The following is an 18,583-nucleotide window of genomic DNA, read 5'->3' as shown; positions in this document are numbered from 1 at the left end:
AGTGAATGAGTCGGTGTGTGAGTGAATGAGTCGGAGTGTGAGTGAATGAGTCGGTGTGTGAGTGAGTGTGTGAGTGAATGAGTCAATATGTGAGTGAATGAGTCAATGTGTGAGTGAATGAGTCTGTGAATGAGTTGGTGTGTGAGTGAATGAGTGAGTGTGTGAGTGAATGAGTCAGTGTGTGAATGAGTCGGTGTGTAAGTGAATGAGTTGGTGTGTGAGTGATTGAAAGTCGGTGTGAGTGAATTATCCGTGCAGATAATTTGCTGCTACTACTCGCTACGAACAGCACTTTCCTCTATAGCACTGCTAGAGGCTACCTGGGGGACCTTTGTCTGTGTGTGTACAGACGCTGCTGCTGAACGCTACTGACTGCACTTGCCCCTATAGCACTGCTAGAGGCTACCTGGGGGAGCTTTGTCTGTGTGTATACAGACGCTGCTGCTGCTACTGACAGCACTTGCCCCTACATCACTGCTAGAGGCTACCTGGGGGACCTTTGTCTGTGTGTGTACAGACGCTGCTGTTACTGACTGCACTTGCCCCTACAGCACTGCTAGAGGCTACCTGGGGGACCTTTGTCTGTGTGTGTACAGACGCTGCTGCTGAACGCGACTGACGGCACTTGCCCCTACAGCACTGCTAGGGGCTACCTGGGGGACCTTTGTCTCTGTGTGTGTACAGACGCTACTCCTGAACGCTACTCACTGCACTTGCCCCTACATCACTGCTAGAGGCTACCTGGGGGACCTTTGTCTGTGTGTGTACAGATGCTGCTGCTGTTCGCTACTGACGGCACTTGCCCCTACATCACTGCTAGAGGCTACCTGGGGGACCTTTGTCTTTGTGTGTACAGACGCTGCTGTTACTGACTGCACTTGCCCCTATAGCACTGCTAGAGGCTACCTGGGGGACCTTTGTCTGTGTGTGTACAGATGCTACTGCTGAACGCTACTGAGAGCACTTGCCCCTACATCACTGCTAGAGGCTACCTGGGGGACCTTTGTCTGTGTACAGACGCTGCTGCTGAACGCTACTGACTGCACTTGCCCGATAGAATGTCAAGGGGCTATCCTAGCGAGCTGGGGGAGCTTTGTCTCTATCTGTGGTGACTAATTGAGTTGTTGTTGTGTTGTTGTTGTTTGTGTTTGTGTGTTACAGCCGCGTGCTGCTGCCAATTTCTGTGGAAGAGGTAAGATGGGTGAGTGGGTGGGGTGGTGAGTGGGTGGGGTGGTGAGTGGGTGAGTGAGTGGTGGGGTGAGTGGGTGAGTGGTGGGGTGAGTGGTGGGGTGGGTGGGTGGTGTGGTGAGTGGGTGAGTGAGTGGCTGAGTGAATGGGTGAGTGGGTGGGTGAGTGGGTGGATGTATGAGTGAGTGAGGGAGTGGGTGGACGGATGGATGGGTGAGTGGGTGGGTGGGTGGGTGAGTGGGTGGGTGGGTGGGTGAGTGGGTGGGTGGGTGGGTGAGTGGGTGGGTGAGTGGGTGGGTGAGTGGGTGGGTGGGTGAGTGGGTGAGGCAGAGTGCATGGATGTGTCTCAGTACAGTGCTGGGTGTGTCAGTACAGTGCTAGGTGTGTCAGTACAGTGCTATGTGTGTCAGTACAGTGCTGGGAGTGATTGGCCTCCACCCCTCCACTCACACAGACAAATGTGCCCTAGGTAGCCTCTAGCAGGCTGTAGGGGCAAGTGCTGTTAGCAGTGGCACGCGAGGGGGTGGGTGGACAGCACCACGTCTCCCCGGCCGCCTTTGTCTTCCCCAGCGCTAGCGATGTTTACCACACCGCAAAGAGGAAACTCATTTGAGGCCGAGTCGACCTAGGAGAGAGGCGTTGGACCAGTTCGGATAATTGGCACATAGCTCGCCCACTCACGACCCACCCACTCATCCACTCACCCACCCATCCACTCACCCACCCATTCACTCAACCACCCATTCATTCGCTCAACCACTCACTCACCCACTCACCCAACCACTCACTCACCCACTCACCCAACCACTCACTCACCCACTCACTCACCCACTCACCCAACCACTCACTCAACCATACACTCACCCACTCACCCAACCACTCACTGAACCACTCACCCACTCACCCAACCACTCACTTCCCACCTACTCACCCACCCACCTACTCACCCACTCGCCCACTCACCCACCTACTCACCCACCTACTCACCCACCCACTCACTCACTCACTCACCCACCTACTCACTCACCCACTCACCCACCCACTCACCCACTCACCCACCCATTCACTCACTAAACCACTCAATCACCCACCCATCCACTCACTCACCACTTACCCACTCACTCACCCACCCACTCACCCACCCACTCACCCACCCACCCACTCACCCACTCACCCACTCACCCACCCACTCACCCACCCACTCACCCACCCACTCACCCACTCACTCACTCACCCACTCACCCACTCACCCACTCACTCACTCACCCACCCACTCACTCACTCACCCACCAAACCACTCATTTGAGGTTGAGTCGACCTAGTGGAGGCCCAGGTACTAGTTCAGATATTTGCTGCTGTCACTGGTTGGTTGGTGGCGTTGGTGGTGGCGGTAGTGGTGGCGGTAGTGGTGGCGGTTGTGACGGTGGTGGTGGTAGTGGTGGTGGTAGTGGTGGCGGTGGTGGTGGTGGTGGTAGTAGTGGTGGTGGTAGTGGTGGCGGTGGTGGTGGCGGTGGTGGTGGTGGTAGTGGTGGTGGTAGCGGTGATGGTAGTGGTGGCGGTGGTGGCATTCGTGACGGTGGTGGTGGTAGTGGCGGTGGTAGTGGTGGCGGTGGTGGTGGCGGTAGTGGTGGCGGTAGTGGTGGTAGTGGTGGTGGTGGTAGTGGTGGCGGTGGTGGTGGCGGTGGTGGTGGTGGTAGTGGTGGTGGTAGCGGTGGTAGTAGTGGTGGCGGTAGTGGAGGCGGTAGTGGTGGTGGTGGTAGTGGTGGCGGTAGTGGTGGTGGTAGTGGTGGTGGTAGCGGTGATGGTAGTGGTGGTGGTAGTGGTGGTGGTAGTGGTGGCGGAAGTGGTGGTGGTAGTGGTGGTAGTGGTGGCGGTAGTGGTGGTGGTAGTGGTGGTGGTGGTAGCGGTGGTAGTAGTGGTGATGGTAGCGGTGATGGTAGTGGTGATGGTAGTGGTGGTGGTGGTAGCGGTGGTAGTAGTGGTGATGGTAGCGGTGGTGGTAGTGGTGGTGGTATTGGTGGTGGTAGTGGTGGTGGTAGCGGTGATGGTAGTGGTGGCGGTCGTGACGGTGGTGGTGGTAGTGGTGGTGGTAGTGGTGGTGGTAGCGGTAATGGTAGTGGTGGCGGTCGTGACGGTGGTGGTGGTAGTGGTGGTGGTAGCGGTGATGGTAGTGGTGGTGGTAGTGGTGGTGGTAGTGGCGGCGGTGGTGGCGACGGTGGCGACCGTGAGCGGCAACTGAACTCTCCTCTCCTGCCTGGGCGGGAGTCGTCGCGCTAACCGCTGCACCACCGCTCCCCCGCTCGCTCAGCGAGGTCGGCAGGAACCCGCCAGCTGACCCTGCCATGGACCGCGGTCTCATTTGTGACGTAGCTTCTGTGTGCTGGCTTCTTGTGCACACGAGTCACCTGGCCATCATCACCATCGTCACCATGACCACGTGGTGATGGCGGCTCACACCACGTGGCTGATGTCATCATCACCATCACCACGTGGTGATATCACCATCACCACGTGGTGATGGCGGCTCACACCACGTGGCTGATGTAATCATCACCATCACCACGTGGTGATGGCTGCTCACACCACGTGGCTGATGTCATCATCACCATCACCACGTGGTGATGGCGGCTCACACCACGTGGCTGATGTCATCATCACCATCACCACGTGGCTGATGTCATCACCGCTGATATCATCATCACCATCACCACGTGGTGATGGTGGCAGCCAAATTCTCTAAACGCGTGGTTCTACAGACTCCTAGATACCCACAGAGACCCACAGAGACCCACAGAGACCCACACATAGGCCCACAGAGGCCCACAGATACCCACAGAAACCCACAGAGACCCACAGAGACCCACAGAGGCCCACAGAGAGACCCACAGAGACCCGCAGGGACCCACAGAGACTCACAGAGGCCCACAGAGACCCACAGAGACCCACACAGAGACCCACACAGAGGCCCACACAGAGACCCACACAGAGGCCCACACAGAGACCCACACAGAGGCCCACACAGAGACCCACACAGAGACCCACACAGAGGCCCACACAGAGACCCACACAGAGGCCCACACAGAGGCCCACACAAGAGACCCACACAGAGGCCCACACAGAGGCCCACACAGAGGCCCACACAGAGGCCCACACAGAGACCCACACAGAGACCCACACAAGCGGCCCACACAGAGACCCACACAGAGGCCCACAGAGACCCACACAGAGACCCACACAGAGACCCACACAGAGACCCACACAGAGACCCACACAGAGGCCCACAGAGGCTCACAGAGGCCCACAGAGACCCATACAGAGACCCACACAGAGGCCCACACAGAGGCCCACACAGAGGCCCACACAGAGACCCACACAGAGGCCCACACAGAGGCCCACACAGAGGCCCACACAGAGGCCCACACAGAGGCCCACACAGAGGCCCACACAGAGGCCCACACAGAGGCCCACACAGAGACCCACACAGAGGCCCACACAGAGACCCACACAGAGGCCCACACAGAGGCCCACACAGAGACCCACACAGAGACCCACACAGAGGCCCACAGAGGCCCACAGAGACCCACACAGAGACCCACACAGAGGCCCACACAGAGACCCACACAGAGACCCACACAGAGACCCACACAGAGACCCACACAGAGACCCACACAGAGGCCCACACAGAGACCCACACAGAGGCCCACACAGAGACCCACACAGAGACCCACACAGCGACCCACACAGAGACCCACACAGAGACCCACACAGAGACCCACACAGAGGCCCACACAGAGACCCACACAGAGGCCCACACAGAAGGCCCACACAGAGGCCCACACAGAGACCCACACAGAGACCCACACAGAGACCCACACAGAGGCCCACACAGAGACCCACACAGAGGCCCACACAGAGGCCCACACAGAGGCCCACACAGAGACCCACACAGAGGCCCACACAGAGGCCCACACAGAGACCCACACAGAGACCCACAGAGGCCCACACAGAGATCCACACAGAGATCCACACAGAGGCCCACACAGAGGCCCACACAGAGGCCCACACAGAGACCCACACAGAGACCCACACAGAGATCCACACAGAGACCCACACAGAGACCCACAGAGGCCCACACAGAGATCCACACAGAGATCCACACAGAGGCCCACACAGAGGCCCACACAGAGGCCCACACAGAGGCCCACACAGAGGCCCACACAGAGACCCACACAGAGACCCACACAGAGGCCCACACAGAGACCCACACAGAAGGCCCACACAGAGGCCCACACAGAGGCCCACACAGAGGCCCACACAGAGACCCACACAGAGACCCACACAGAGACCCACACAGAGGCCCACACAGAGATCCACACAGAGACCTACACAGAGACCCACACAGAGACCCACACAAGAGACCCACACAGAGGCCCACACAGAGACCCACACAGAGACCCACACAGAGACCCACACAGAGGCCCACACAGAGACCCACACAGAGGTCCACACAGAGACCCACACAAGAGACCCACACAGAGACCCAGGCATCGTCAGGATCCAGGGTCGAACCCACGACCTCCTGCCCCACCAGCCGAGGTAGTCATCATCTCCCTGGCCACGTGGCCACGCCCCACGTGACTGGTTCCGTGATGCTGATGAGCTGTTCACGAGGCGAAGCCACCACGTGAGGCGCGAGTGGGTCTCACGTGAGATGAGCCTCCTGCAATTACCGATTTACTGCGTCGGACAAAGATCCCCCGTGTAGCCTGTAGCAGGCTGTAGGGGCAACTGCTGTGAGTAGCGAGTAGCAGCACCTATACACAAAGACAAAGATCCCCCGTGTAGCCTGTAGCAGGCTGTAGGGGCAAGTGCTGTTAGCTAGCAGCACCTATACACAAAGACAAAGATCCCCCGTGTAGCCTTTAGCAGGCTGTAGGGGCAAGTGCTGTGAGTAGCAGCACCTATACACAAAGACAAAGTTCCCCCGTATAGCAGGCTGTAGGGGCAAGTGCTGTGAGTAGCGAGTAGCAGCACCTGTACACACAGACAAAGTTCCCCCGTGTAGCCTGTAGCAGGTTGTAAGGGCAAGTGTTGTGAGTGGCGAGTAGCAGCACCTATACACAAAGACAAAGATCCCCCGTGTAGCCTGTAACAGGCTGTAGGGGCAAGTGCTGTGAGTAGCGAGTAGCAGCACCTATACACAAAGACAAAGATCCCCCGTGTAGCCTGTAGCAGGCTGTAGGGGCAAGTGCTGTTAACGAGCAGCACCTATACACAAAGACAAAGATCCCCCGTGTAGCCTGTAGCAGGCTGTAGGGGCAAGTGCTGTGAGTAGCGAGTAGCAGCACCTATACACAAAGACAAAGATCCCCCGTGTAGCCTGTAGCAGGCTGTAGGGGCAAGTGCTGTTAACGAGCAGCACCTATACACAAAGACAAAGATCCCCCATGTAGCCTGTAGCAGGCTGTAGGGGCAAGTGCTGTGAGTAGCGAGTAGCAGCACCTATACACAAAGACAAAGATCCCCCGTGTAGCCTGTAGCAGGCTGTAGGGGCAAGTGCTGTTAGCGAGCAGCGCCTATGAAGGCCGGCACGGTACGCACGAGGGGGTGGGTGGCCAGCACCACGCCCGGCCGCCTTTGTCTCTCCCCCAGTGCTAGCGATGTTCACTACACAGCTACACCACCAGTACACCACCACTACTACACCACCACTACTACACCACCACTACACCACCACTACTACTACACCACTACTACACCACCACCACTACACCACCACTACTACACCAGCACTACTACACCACCACCACCAGTACACCACCACTACTACACCACCACTACTACTACACCACTACTACACCACCACCACCAGTACACCACCACTACTACACCACCACTACTACTACACCACTACTACACCACCACCACTACTACACCACCACTACTACACCACCACTACTACTACACCACCACTACTACACCACCACCACTACACCACCACTACTACACCAGCACTACTACACCACCACCACCAGTACACCACCACTACTACACCACCACTACTACTACACCACTACTACACCACCACCACCAGTACACCACCACTACTACACCACCACTACTACTACACCACTACTACACCACCACCACTACTACACCACCACTACACCACCACCACTACACCACCACCACTACACCACCACTACTACACCACTTCTACTTCACCAGTACACCACCACTACACCACCACTACTACACCACCACTACACCACCACTACTACACCACCACCACTACTACACCACCACTACTACACCACCACTACACCATTACTACACCACCACTACTACACCACCACTACTACACCACCACTACTACACCACCACTACACCACCACTACTACACCACCACCAGTACACCACCACCAGTACACCACCACTACTACACCACCACTACTACTACACCACTACTACACCACCACTACACCACCACCACTACACCACCACCACTACACCACCACTACTACACCAGCACTACTACACCACCACTACTACACCACCACTACACCAGCTACTGCTCGTTTGAGGCTGAGTCGACCTAGGGGAGGACCGTGACCGGTTCAGATAATCGTCACCGGCGGTGTTGGCCGTGAGCGGGGTTCATAGCGCAGCGTAGCGCTACCCGCTACACTAACACACTGACACACACACAGACACACACAGACACACACACAGACACACACAGACACACACAGACACGCTCACACAGACACACGCACACACAGACACGCACACACAGACACGCACACACAGACACGCTTACACAGACACGCACACACAGACACGCACACACAGACACACACAGACACACGCACACACAGACACGCACACACAGACACGCACACAGACACACACAGACACGCTCATACAGACACACACAGACACACGCGCACACACAGACACACGCGCGCACACAGACACACGCACACACACAGGCACGCACACACAGACACACGCACACACAGACACGCACACAGACACGCACACACAGACACGCACACACAGACACACACACAGACACAGACACACACAGACACACACACAGACACACTCACACAGACACACACACAGACACACACACACACTCACACAGACACACATAGAGGCAAAGGTCCCCCGTGTAGCCTGCAACAGGTTACTGGGGCAAGTGCTGTCAGTAGCGAGCAACACCAGTGCCTACACACACAGACAAAGGTCCCCCAGGTAGCCTCTAGCAGACAAGTCGGGGCAAGTGCTGTCAGTAGCGAGCAACACCAGTGGCTACACACACAGACAAAGGTCCCCCAGGTAGCCTCTAGCAGACAAGTTGGGGCAAATTTTGATTTAAAGCTTTCGTGACTGCAGTAATTCATATTCTTAGCCCTTTCGGTAAAGTCACGTTGAAGGGAAACAATAAAATAATAAAATGTATATAAAACATCATCAGGTGTGATGATGACCGTTTGCGTTATGGTCCAAACGTAGTGAGAAATTTTTATTGTTTTATATACATTTTATTATTTTATTGTTTCCCTTCAATGTGACTTTACCGAAAGCGCTAAGAATACGTTGGGGCAAGTGCTGTCAGTAGCGAGTAGCAGCAGTAGCAGCAGTAGCAGTGCCTTCATACACAGACAAAGGTCCCCCAGGTAGCCTCTAACAGACACTCACCCACACACTCACCCACTTGCTCACTCACCCACACACTCACCCACTTGCTCACTCACCCACACACTCACTCACCCACACACTCACCCACTCACCCACTCACTCACCCACACACTCACCCACTCTCACCCACACACTCACCCACACGCTCACCCACTTGCTCACTCACTCACCCACACACTCACCCACACACTCACCCACACACTCACCCACTCACCCACTCACTCACCCACACGCTCACCCACACACTCACCCACTCACTCACTCACACGCTCACTCACCCACACACTCACCCACTCACTCACCCACACGCTCACTCACCCACACACTCACCCACACACTCACCCACTCACTCACCCACTCACTCACCCACACTCACCCACACACTCACCCACTTGCTCACTCACCCACACACTCGCCCACTCACTCACCCACACACACACCCACACACTCACCCACTAACTCACTCACACACTCACCCACACACTCACCCACTCACCCACTCACTCACCCACTCACTCACCCACACGCTCACCCACACACTCACCCACACACTCACCCACTTGCTCACTCACCCACACACTCAACCACTTGCTCACTCACCCACACACTCGCCCACTCACTCACCCACACTCACCCACACACTTACCCATACACTCACCCACTTGCTCACTCACCCACACACTCATCCACACACTCACCCACTTGCTCACCCACACACTCACACACTCACCCACACACTCACCCACTCACTCACCCATACGCTCACTCACCCACACACTCGCCCACCCACTCACCCACACACTCACCCACACACTCACCCACTTGCTCACTCACCCACACACTCACTCACACACCCACACACTCACCCACACACTCACTCACTTGCTCACCCACACACTCACCCACACACTCATACACTCACCCACACACCCACACACTCACCCACTCACCCACACACTCACGCTCACCCACACACTCACTCACACACTCACCCACACACTCACCCACACACTCGCCCACCCACTCGCCCACACACTAGACCACTCGCCCGCTCACCCAACTACTTAAATGAAGAACTACACTGTTTGTATTTTACCGTAATGATTATGATGAGCGAGAGACACGCAAATATACAGCAGCAGGCGTCAGCGTGTGGGTCGAACCCACGACCTCCTGTATATCAGGCGAGGGAGTTAACATCTCCTAGCCACCGTGGCGCCTCTAATTGCTCACCGTGCCCTTTGCCTGCCGCGTGAATTCACGTTCAATACAGACCCCACGTCAAACCGGTCCTGTCACTCACCCACCCATTCACTCACCCAACCACTCAATCACCATCCCATCCACTCACTCATTCACCCAACCACTCACTCACTCATTCACTCACCCAACCACTCAATCACCATCCCATCCACTCACCCAACCACTCACTCACCCATTCACTCACCAAACCACTCACTCACCCACCCACTCACCCACCCACTCACTCACCCACCCATTCACTCACCCAACCACTCAATCACCGTTCCATCCACTCACTCACCCAACCACTCACTCACTCACCCATTCACTCACCCACCCATTCACTCACTCACCCACTCACTCACTCACCTATTCACTCACCCACTCACTCACCCACCCATTCACTCACCCAACCACTCATTCACTCACCCAACCACTCACTCATTCACCCACTCACTCACCCACTCACTCACCCACCCACTCACTCACCCACCCACCCACTCACTCACCCACCCACTCACTCACCCACTCACTCACTCACCCACTCATTCACTCACACACCCACTCACTCTCTCGCTCACCCACCCACTCACTCGGCCACCCCCTCCCTCCCTTCCCTCCCTCCACCCTCCCTCCCCCGAATGAATGAGTGAGTGAGCGAGCGAGAGAATGAATGGGTGACTGAGTGAGTGGGTAAGTGAGTGAGTGAATGAATGGGTGAGTGAGCGAGTGAGTGGGTGAGTGAGTGAATGAATGAGTGAGCGAGTGGGTGAGCGAGCGAGTGGGTGAGCGCATGGGCGAGCGAGCGAGTTGGTGAGTGAGTGAGCGAGTTCGTGAGTGAGTGAGCGAGCGAGTTGGTGAGTGAGTGAGCGAGTTGGTGAGTGGGCGAGCGAGTTGAGTGAGTTAGTGAGTGAGCGAGTTGGTGAGTGAGCGAGCGAGTTGGTGAGTGGGCGAGCGAGTTGAGTGAGTGAGCGAGTTGGTGAGTGAGCGAGCGAGTTGGTGAGTGGGCGAGCGAGTTGGTGAGTGGGCGAGCGAGTTGAGTGAGTGAGCGAGTTGGTGAGTGAGCGAGTGAGCGAGCGAGTTGGTGAGGTGAGTGAGCGAGCGAGTTGGTGAGGTGAGTGAGCGAGCGAGTTGGTGAGTGAGCGAGCGAGTTGGTGAGTGAGCGAGCGAGTTGGTGAGTGAGCGAGCGAGTTGGTGAGTGAATTGGTGAGTGAGCGAGTTGGTGAGTGAATTGGTGAGTGAGCGAGTTGGTGAGTGAGCGAGTTGGTGAGTGAGTTGGTGAGTGAGCGAGCGAGTTGATGAGTGAGCGAGCGAGTTAGTGAGTGAGCGAGTTGGTGAGTGAGCGAGTTGGTGAGTGAGCGAGTTGGTGAGTGAGCGAGCGAGTTGGTGAGTGAGCGAGTTGGTGAGTGAGCGAGTTGGTGAGTGAGCGAGCGAGTTGATGAGTGAGCGAGCGAGTTAGTAAGTGAGCGAGTTGGTGAGTGAGCGAGTTGGTGAGTGAGCGAGTTGGTGAGTGAGCGAGTTGGTGAGCGAGCGAGTTGGTGAGTGAGCGAGCGAGTTGGTGAGTGAGCGAGTTGGTGAGCGAGCGAGTTGGTGAGCGAGCGAGTTGGTGAGTGAGCGAGCGAGTTGGTGAGTGAGCGAGCGAGTTGGTGAGTGAGCGAGTTGGTGAGTGAGCGAGTTGGTGAGTGAGCGAGTTGGTGAGCGAGCGAGTTGGTGAGTGAGTGAGCGAGCGAGTTGGTGAGTGAGCGAGTTGGTGAGTGAGTGAGCGAGTTGGTGAGTGAGCGAGCGAGTTGGTGAGTGAGCGAGTTGGTGAGTGAGCGAGCTGGTGAGTGAGCGAGCTGGTGAGCGAGCGAGTTGGTGAGTGAGTGAGCGAGCGAGTTGGTGAGTGAGCGAGTTGGTGAGTGAGTGAGCGAGTTGGTGAGTGAGCGAGTTGGTGAGTGAGCGAGCGAGTTGGTGAGTGAGCGAGCGAGTTGGTGAGTGAGCGAGCGAGTTGGTGAGTGAGCGAGCGAGTTGGTGAGTGAGCGAGCGAGTTGGTGAGCGAGCGAGTTGGTGAGCGAGCGAGTTGGTGAGTGAGCGAGCGAGTTGGTGAGTGAGCGAGTTGGTGAGTGAGTGAGCGTGTTGGTGAGTGAGTGAGCGAGTTGGTGAGTGAGCGAGCGAGTTGGTGAGTGAGCGAGCGAGTTGGTGAGTGAGCGAGTTGGTGAGTGAGCGAGTTGGTGAGTGAGCGAGCGAGTTGGTGAGCGAGCGAGTTGGTGAGTGAGCGAGTTGGTGAGTGAGCGAGTTGGTGAGTGAGCGAGTTGGTGAGTGTCTTACCCACCCCGCCACCCACCCCGCCACACGCCGTTCACGCCCCGTGCAGGAATCCAACCTTGGGCCCTGCACCCCGCGGTGTCTCTGTCAGCCGCACGTGGTCAGGGCAGTTGTGGTGGTGAACGAGTGCGTGAGTGAGTGCGTGAGTGAGTGGGTGAGTGAGTGAGTGAATGGGTGAGTGAATGGGTGAGTGAGTGGGTGAATGGGTGAGTGGGTGAATGGGTGAGTGGGTGAGTGGGTGAGCGAGTGAGTGAGTGAGTGGGTGAGCAAGCGAGTGGGTGAGTGAGTGAGTGAATGAGTGAGTGAGTGAATGGGTGAGTGAGTGAATGGGTGAGTGAATGGGTGAGTGGGTGAGTGAGTGGGTAAATGAATGATTGAGTGAATGGGGGGGGGGGGGGGTGAGTGGGTGAATTGGTGGGTGAGTGGCTGAGTGAATGGGTGAGTGGCTGAGTGAATGGGTGAGTTAGCGAGTGAGTGAATGGGTGAGTGAATGTATTAATGGGTGGTTGAGTGAGCTTTTTGAGTGAGCAAGCGGGTGAATAAGGAGTGCACGTACATTACTTGCTCACTCACTCACCCACTCACCCTCTCACCCACCCACTCACCCTCTCACTCACCCTCTCACTCACCCACCCCTCACTCGCTCACTCACCCTCTCACTCACCCTCTCACTCACTCACACTCACTCACTCATCAACTCACTCACTCACCCATTCACTCACTTACCCTCTCACTCACTCACCCTCTCACTCACTCTCTCACTTACTCACCCTCTCACTCACCCTCTCACTCACCCTCTCACTCACCCTCTCACTCACCCACCCACTCACCCTCTCACCCACCCACTCACCCTTTCACCCACCCTCTCACTCACCCACCCCTCACTCGCTCACTCTCCTTCTCACTCACCCTCTCACTCACCCTCTCACTCACTCACCCACTCACTCACTCACCCTCTCACTCACCCTCTCACTCACCCACTCAACCACTCACCCACTCACCCACTCACTCACTCACACACTAACTCACTGAACCCCTCACTCACCTACCCTCTCACTCACTCACTCTCTCACTCACTCACCCTCTCACTCACCCTCTCACTCACCCTCTCACTCACTCTCTCACTCACTCACCCTCTCACTCACTCACCCTCTCACTCACTCACCCACCCACTCACTCACCTACTCACTCACTCACCCATTCACTCACTCACCCTCTCACTCACTCACCCTCTCACTCACTCACCCTCTCACTTACTCACCCTCTCATTCACCCTCTCACTCACCCACCCACTCATTCAACCACTCACCCACCCAACCACCCACTCAACCACCCACCCATCCACTCACTCACCCTCTCACTCACCCACCCACTCACCCACCCACCCACTCATTCAACCACTCACCCGACCACTCACCCATCCACCCACTCACCCACCCCACCCCTCGCCCCCTCCCCTCGCCCCTCCCCTCGATCACATGACCCACGTGGACAGGATAATCCACTGGCTGGTGGGTCACGAGCCGGGGAGCGGTGGCGCAGCGGTTAGCGCAGCCGAGTTGGACTCCCACAGCCACCACCACCACAACCACCACAACCACCACAACCACCACCACCACAACCACCACATCCACCACAGCCACAACCACCATCACAACCACCACAACCACGACCACAACCACCACCACAACCACCACAGCCACAACCACCATCACAACCACCACAACCACCATCATCACAACCACCACCACCATCACAACAACCACAGCCACCACCACTACCACCATCACAACCACCACCACAACCACCATCATCACAACCACCACCATCACAACCACCATCATCGCAACCACCACAACCACCACCACAACAACCACAACCACCATCATCACAACCACCACAACAACCACAACCACCATCATCACAACCACCACCACAACCACCACCACAACCACCACCACAACCACCACCACAACCACCACCACAGCCACCATCATCACCACCACAACCACCGCCACCATCATCACAACAACCACCACAACCACCACCACCATCATCACAACCACCACAACCACCGCCACCACCGCCACCACAGCCACCATCAGTGACAGCAGCGATTGTCTGAATCGGTACCTGGGCCTCCCCTAGGTCGGCTCAGCCTCAAATGAGTTTCCTTGCTACAGCGGTGGTGGTGATGGTTTAGTAGTGGTGGTGTAGTAGTGCTGGTGTAGTGGTGGTGGTGTAGTGGTGGTGGTGTAGTGGTGGTGGTGTGGTAGTGGTGGTGTGGTAGTGGTGTAGTCGTAGTGGTGGTGGTGTAGTAGTGGTGGTGGTGTAGTAGTTGTGGTGGTGGTGTAGTAGTGGTGGTGTAGCGGTGGTGGTGTAGCGGTGGTGGTGTAGCGGTGGTGGTGTAGCGGTGGTGGTGTAGTAGTAGTGGTGGTGTGGTAGTGGTGTAGTCGTAGTGGTTGTGGTGTAGTGGTGGTGGTGTAGTAGTGGTGGTGGTGTAGTAGTTGTGGTGGTGTAGTAGTGGTGGTGTAGTGGTGGTGGTGTAGCGGTGGTGGTGTAGCAGTGGTGGTGTAGTGGTGGTGGTGTAGTAGTAGTGGTGGTGGTGTTGTTGTTTTGGTGGTGTAGTAGTGGTGGTGGTGTAGTAGTGGTGGTGGTGTTGTTGTTTTGGTGGTGTAGTAGTGCTGGTGTAGTAGTGGTGGTGTAGTGGTGGTGTAGTAGTGGTGGTGTTGTTGTTGTTTTGGTGGTGTAGTAGTAGTGGTGTAGTAGTTGTGATGGTGTTGTTGTAGTAGTAGTTGTGGTGGTGTTGTTGTAGTAGTTGTGGTGGTGTTGTTGTAGTAGTGGTGGTGGTGTTGTTGTAGTAGTGGTGGTGGTGTTGTTGTTGTTGTGGTGTAGTCGTGGTTATAAACATCGCTGGGCGGGGTTGAGGAGAGACAAAGACGGCCGGGCGTGGTGCTGGCCACCCACCCCCTCTGTGTGAGTGGTCACAGTGACGCCCTTCATAGACGCTGTTCGCTTACAGCACTTGCCCCTACGGTCTGTTACAGGCTACACGGGGGAGCTTTGTACAATAATGAGCACTTGCCCCTACAGCCCTGCTAGAGGCTACCTGGGGGAGCTGTCTGAGTGTGTACAATAGTCAGCACTTGCCCCTACAGCCCTGCTAGAGGCTACCTGGGGGATCTTTGTTTCTGAGTGTATGTACAATAATGAGCACTTGCCCCTACAGCCCTGCTAGAGGCTACCTGGGGGAGCTGTCTGAGTGTGTATAAGTCAGCACTTGCCCCTACAGCCCTGCTAGAGGCTACCTGGGGGATCTTTGTCTCTGTGTGTGTACAATAGTCAGCACTTGCCTCTACAGCCCTGCTAGAGGCTACCTGGGGGATCTTTGTCTTTGTCTCTGAGTGTGTACAATAATGAGCACTTGCCCCTACAACCCTGCTAGAGGCTACCTGGGGGATCTTTGTCTCTGAGTGTGTGTGTGTACAATAATGAGCACTTGCCCCTACAGCCCTGCTAGAGGCTACCTGGGGGATCTTTGTCTCTGAGTGTGTATAAGTCAGCACTTGCCCCTACAGCCCTGCTAGAGGCTACCTGGGGGAGCTGTCTGAGTGTGTGTAAGTCAGCACTTGCCTCTACAGCCCTGCTAGAGGCTACCTGGGGGATCTTTGCCTTGTCCCTTCTGCCCTGCCACTGGGAGTGAATTATTGAGGAGGCGTTCCACCACTGCCATTGTGTGCAGCTCTGCTGAGATTACAAACATTGTGCTGATACGGGGTGTCTTGGATTACAGGATGGGTGGGTGGGTGAGTGGGTGAGCGGGTGGGTGAGCGGTTGGGTGAGCGGGTGGGTGAGCGGGTGGGTGAGCGGTTGGGTGAGTGGGTGGGTGAGTGGGTGAGCGGGTGAGTGAGCGGGTGAGCGGGTGGGTGAGTGGGTGGGTGAGCGGATGGGTGAGCGGGTGATTGGGTGAGTGGGTGAGTGGGTGGGTGGGTGAGCGGGTGGGTGACCGAGTGGGTGAGTGGTTGGGAGGGTGGGTGAGCGGGTGGGTGAGTGGGTGGGTGGGTGAGTGGGTGGGTGGGTGAGTGAGTGGGTGGGCGGGTGAATGGGTGGGTGAGTGGTTGGGTGAGTGGTTGGGTGAGTGGTTGGGTGAGTGGTTGGGTGAGTGGGGGAGTGGGTGGGTGAGTGGGTGAGTGGTTGGGTGGATGAGTGGTTGGGTGGATGAGTGGTTGGGTGGGTGGGTGGGTGAGCGTGTGGGTGAGCGGGTGGGTGAGCGGGTGGGTGTGCGGGTGAGCGGGTGGGTGTGCGGGTGAGCGGGTGAGTGGGTGGGTGAGTTGGTGGGTGGGTGAGCGGGTGAGTGGTTGGTTGGGTGAGTGAGTGGTTGGTTGGGTGAGTGAGTGGTTGGGTGGGTGAGTGAGTGAGTGGGTGAGTCAGCTAACAACACGTGTCTATCTGTGTGTGTCTCCCTGACTTCCTGACCACCTGACCCCCTGACCCCGTGTCTCTCTCACCCCGTGTCTCTCTCTCTCCGTGTCTCTCTCACCCTGTGTCTCTCCTCCCTTACCCCGTGTCTCTCCTCCCTCACCCCGTGTCTCTCTCACCCCGTGTCTCTCTCACCCCGTGTCTCTCTCACCCCGTGTCTCTCTCACCCCGTGTCTCTCCTACCCCGTGTCTCTCCTCCCTCTCCCCGTGTCTCTCCTCCCTCACCCCGTGTCTCTCTCACCCCGTGTCTCTCCTCCCTCACCCCGTGTCTCTCTCACCCCGTGTCTCTCTCTCTCTCCCCTTGTCTCTCTCTCACCCCGTGTCTCTCTCACCCCGTGTCTCTCTCACCCCGTGTCTCTCTCACCCCGTGTCTCTCTCTTCCCGTGTCTCCCTCACCCCGTGTCTCTCCTTCCTCACCCCGTGTCTCTCTCGCCCCGTGTCTCTCTCGCCCCGTGTCTCTCTCGCCCCGTGTCTCTCTCTCCCCGTGTCTCTCTCGCCCCGTGTCTCTCTCACCCCGTGTCTCTCTCACCCCGTGTCTCTCTCGCCCCGTGTCTCCCTCGCCCCGTGTCTCTCTCTCCCCGTGTCTCTCTCCCCGTGTCTCTCTCCGTGTCTCTCTCACCCCGTGTCTCTCCTCCCTCGCCCCTTATCTCTCTCACCCCGTGTCTCTCTCACCCCGTGTCTCTCTCACCCCGTGTCTCTCTCACCCCGTGTCTCTCCTCCCTCGCCCCATGTCTCTCTCACCCCGTGTCTCTCTCACCCCGTGTCTCTCCTCCCTCGCCCCGTGTCTCTCTCACCCCGTGTCTCTCACCCCGTGTCTCTCCCCCCGTGTCTCTCCCCCCGTGTCTCTCCCCCCGTGTCTCTCTCACCCCGTGTGTCTCTCTCTCCGTGTCTCCCTCACCCCGTGTCTCTCTCACCCCGTGTCTCTCTCACCCCGTGTCTCTCTCACCCCGTGTCTCTCCCTCACCCCGTGTCTCTCTCTCTCTCTCTCTCCGTGTCTCTCACCCCTTGTCTCTCTCTCCCCGTGTCTCCCTCACCCCGTGTCTCTCTCTCTCTTTCTCTCCGTGTCTCTCTCACCCCGTGTCTCTCTCTCTCCGTGTCTCTCTCTCTCTCCCCTTGTCTCTCTCACCCCGTGTCTCTCTCACCCCGTGTCTCCCTCACCCCGTGTCTCTCTCTCTCTCTCCGTGTCTCTCTCTCCCCGTGTCTCTCTCTCTCACCGCGTGTCTCCCTCATCCCGTGTCTCTCTCACCCCATGTCTCTCTCTCACCCCGTGTCTCTCTCCCCCCGTGTCTCTCTCTCACCCCGTGTCTCTCTCTCACCCCATGTCTCTCTCTCTCACCCCGTGTCTCTCTCCCCCCGTGTCTCTCTCTCTCACCGCGTGTCTCTCTCACCCCGTGTCTCTCCTACCCCGTGTCTCTCCTCCCTCTCCCCGTGTCTCTCCTCCCTCACCCCGTGTCTCTCTCACCCCGTGTCTCTCCTCCCTCACCCCGTGTCTCTCTCACCCCGTGCCTCTCTCTCTCCCCTTGTCTCTTTCTCACCCCGTGTCTCTCTCACCCCGTGTCTCTCTCACCCCGTGTCTCTCTCACCCCGTGTCTCTCTCTTCCCGTGTCTCCCTCACCCCGTGTCTCTCCTTCCTCACCCCGTGTCTCTCTCACCCCGTGTCTCT

The 18,583-nt window shown here is 57.3% G+C and overlaps 1 protein-coding gene across 1 annotated transcript in view; it reads left to right on the top strand.

The window, feature by feature from the left end:
- Window positions 1–18,583, top strand: part of LOC116936863 (phosphatidylinositol transfer protein beta isoform-like) — a 68,429-nt gene that overhangs the window by 5,297 nt on the left and 44,549 nt on the right. The window contains exon 2 of the mRNA XM_076057706.1: window positions 1,162–1,192. Coding sequence (XP_075913821.1) covers window positions 1,162–1,192 — 31 coding nt within the window. The remainder of the gene's footprint in view (window positions 1–1,161; window positions 1,193–18,583) is intronic.

Source organism: Petromyzon marinus, chromosome 84, assembly GCF_048934315.1.
Source record: "Petromyzon marinus isolate PM22_M1 ecotype Great Lakes invasive population chromosome 84, UKy_Petmar_22M1.pri1.0, whole genome shotgun sequence".
In the NCBI taxonomy this organism is placed as follows: Eukaryota; Metazoa; Chordata; class Hyperoartia; order Petromyzontiformes; family Petromyzontidae; genus Petromyzon; species Petromyzon marinus.
The sequence above is the reverse complement of the archived record's forward strand: the minus strand, read 5'-3'. Positions and strand labels throughout refer to the sequence as shown.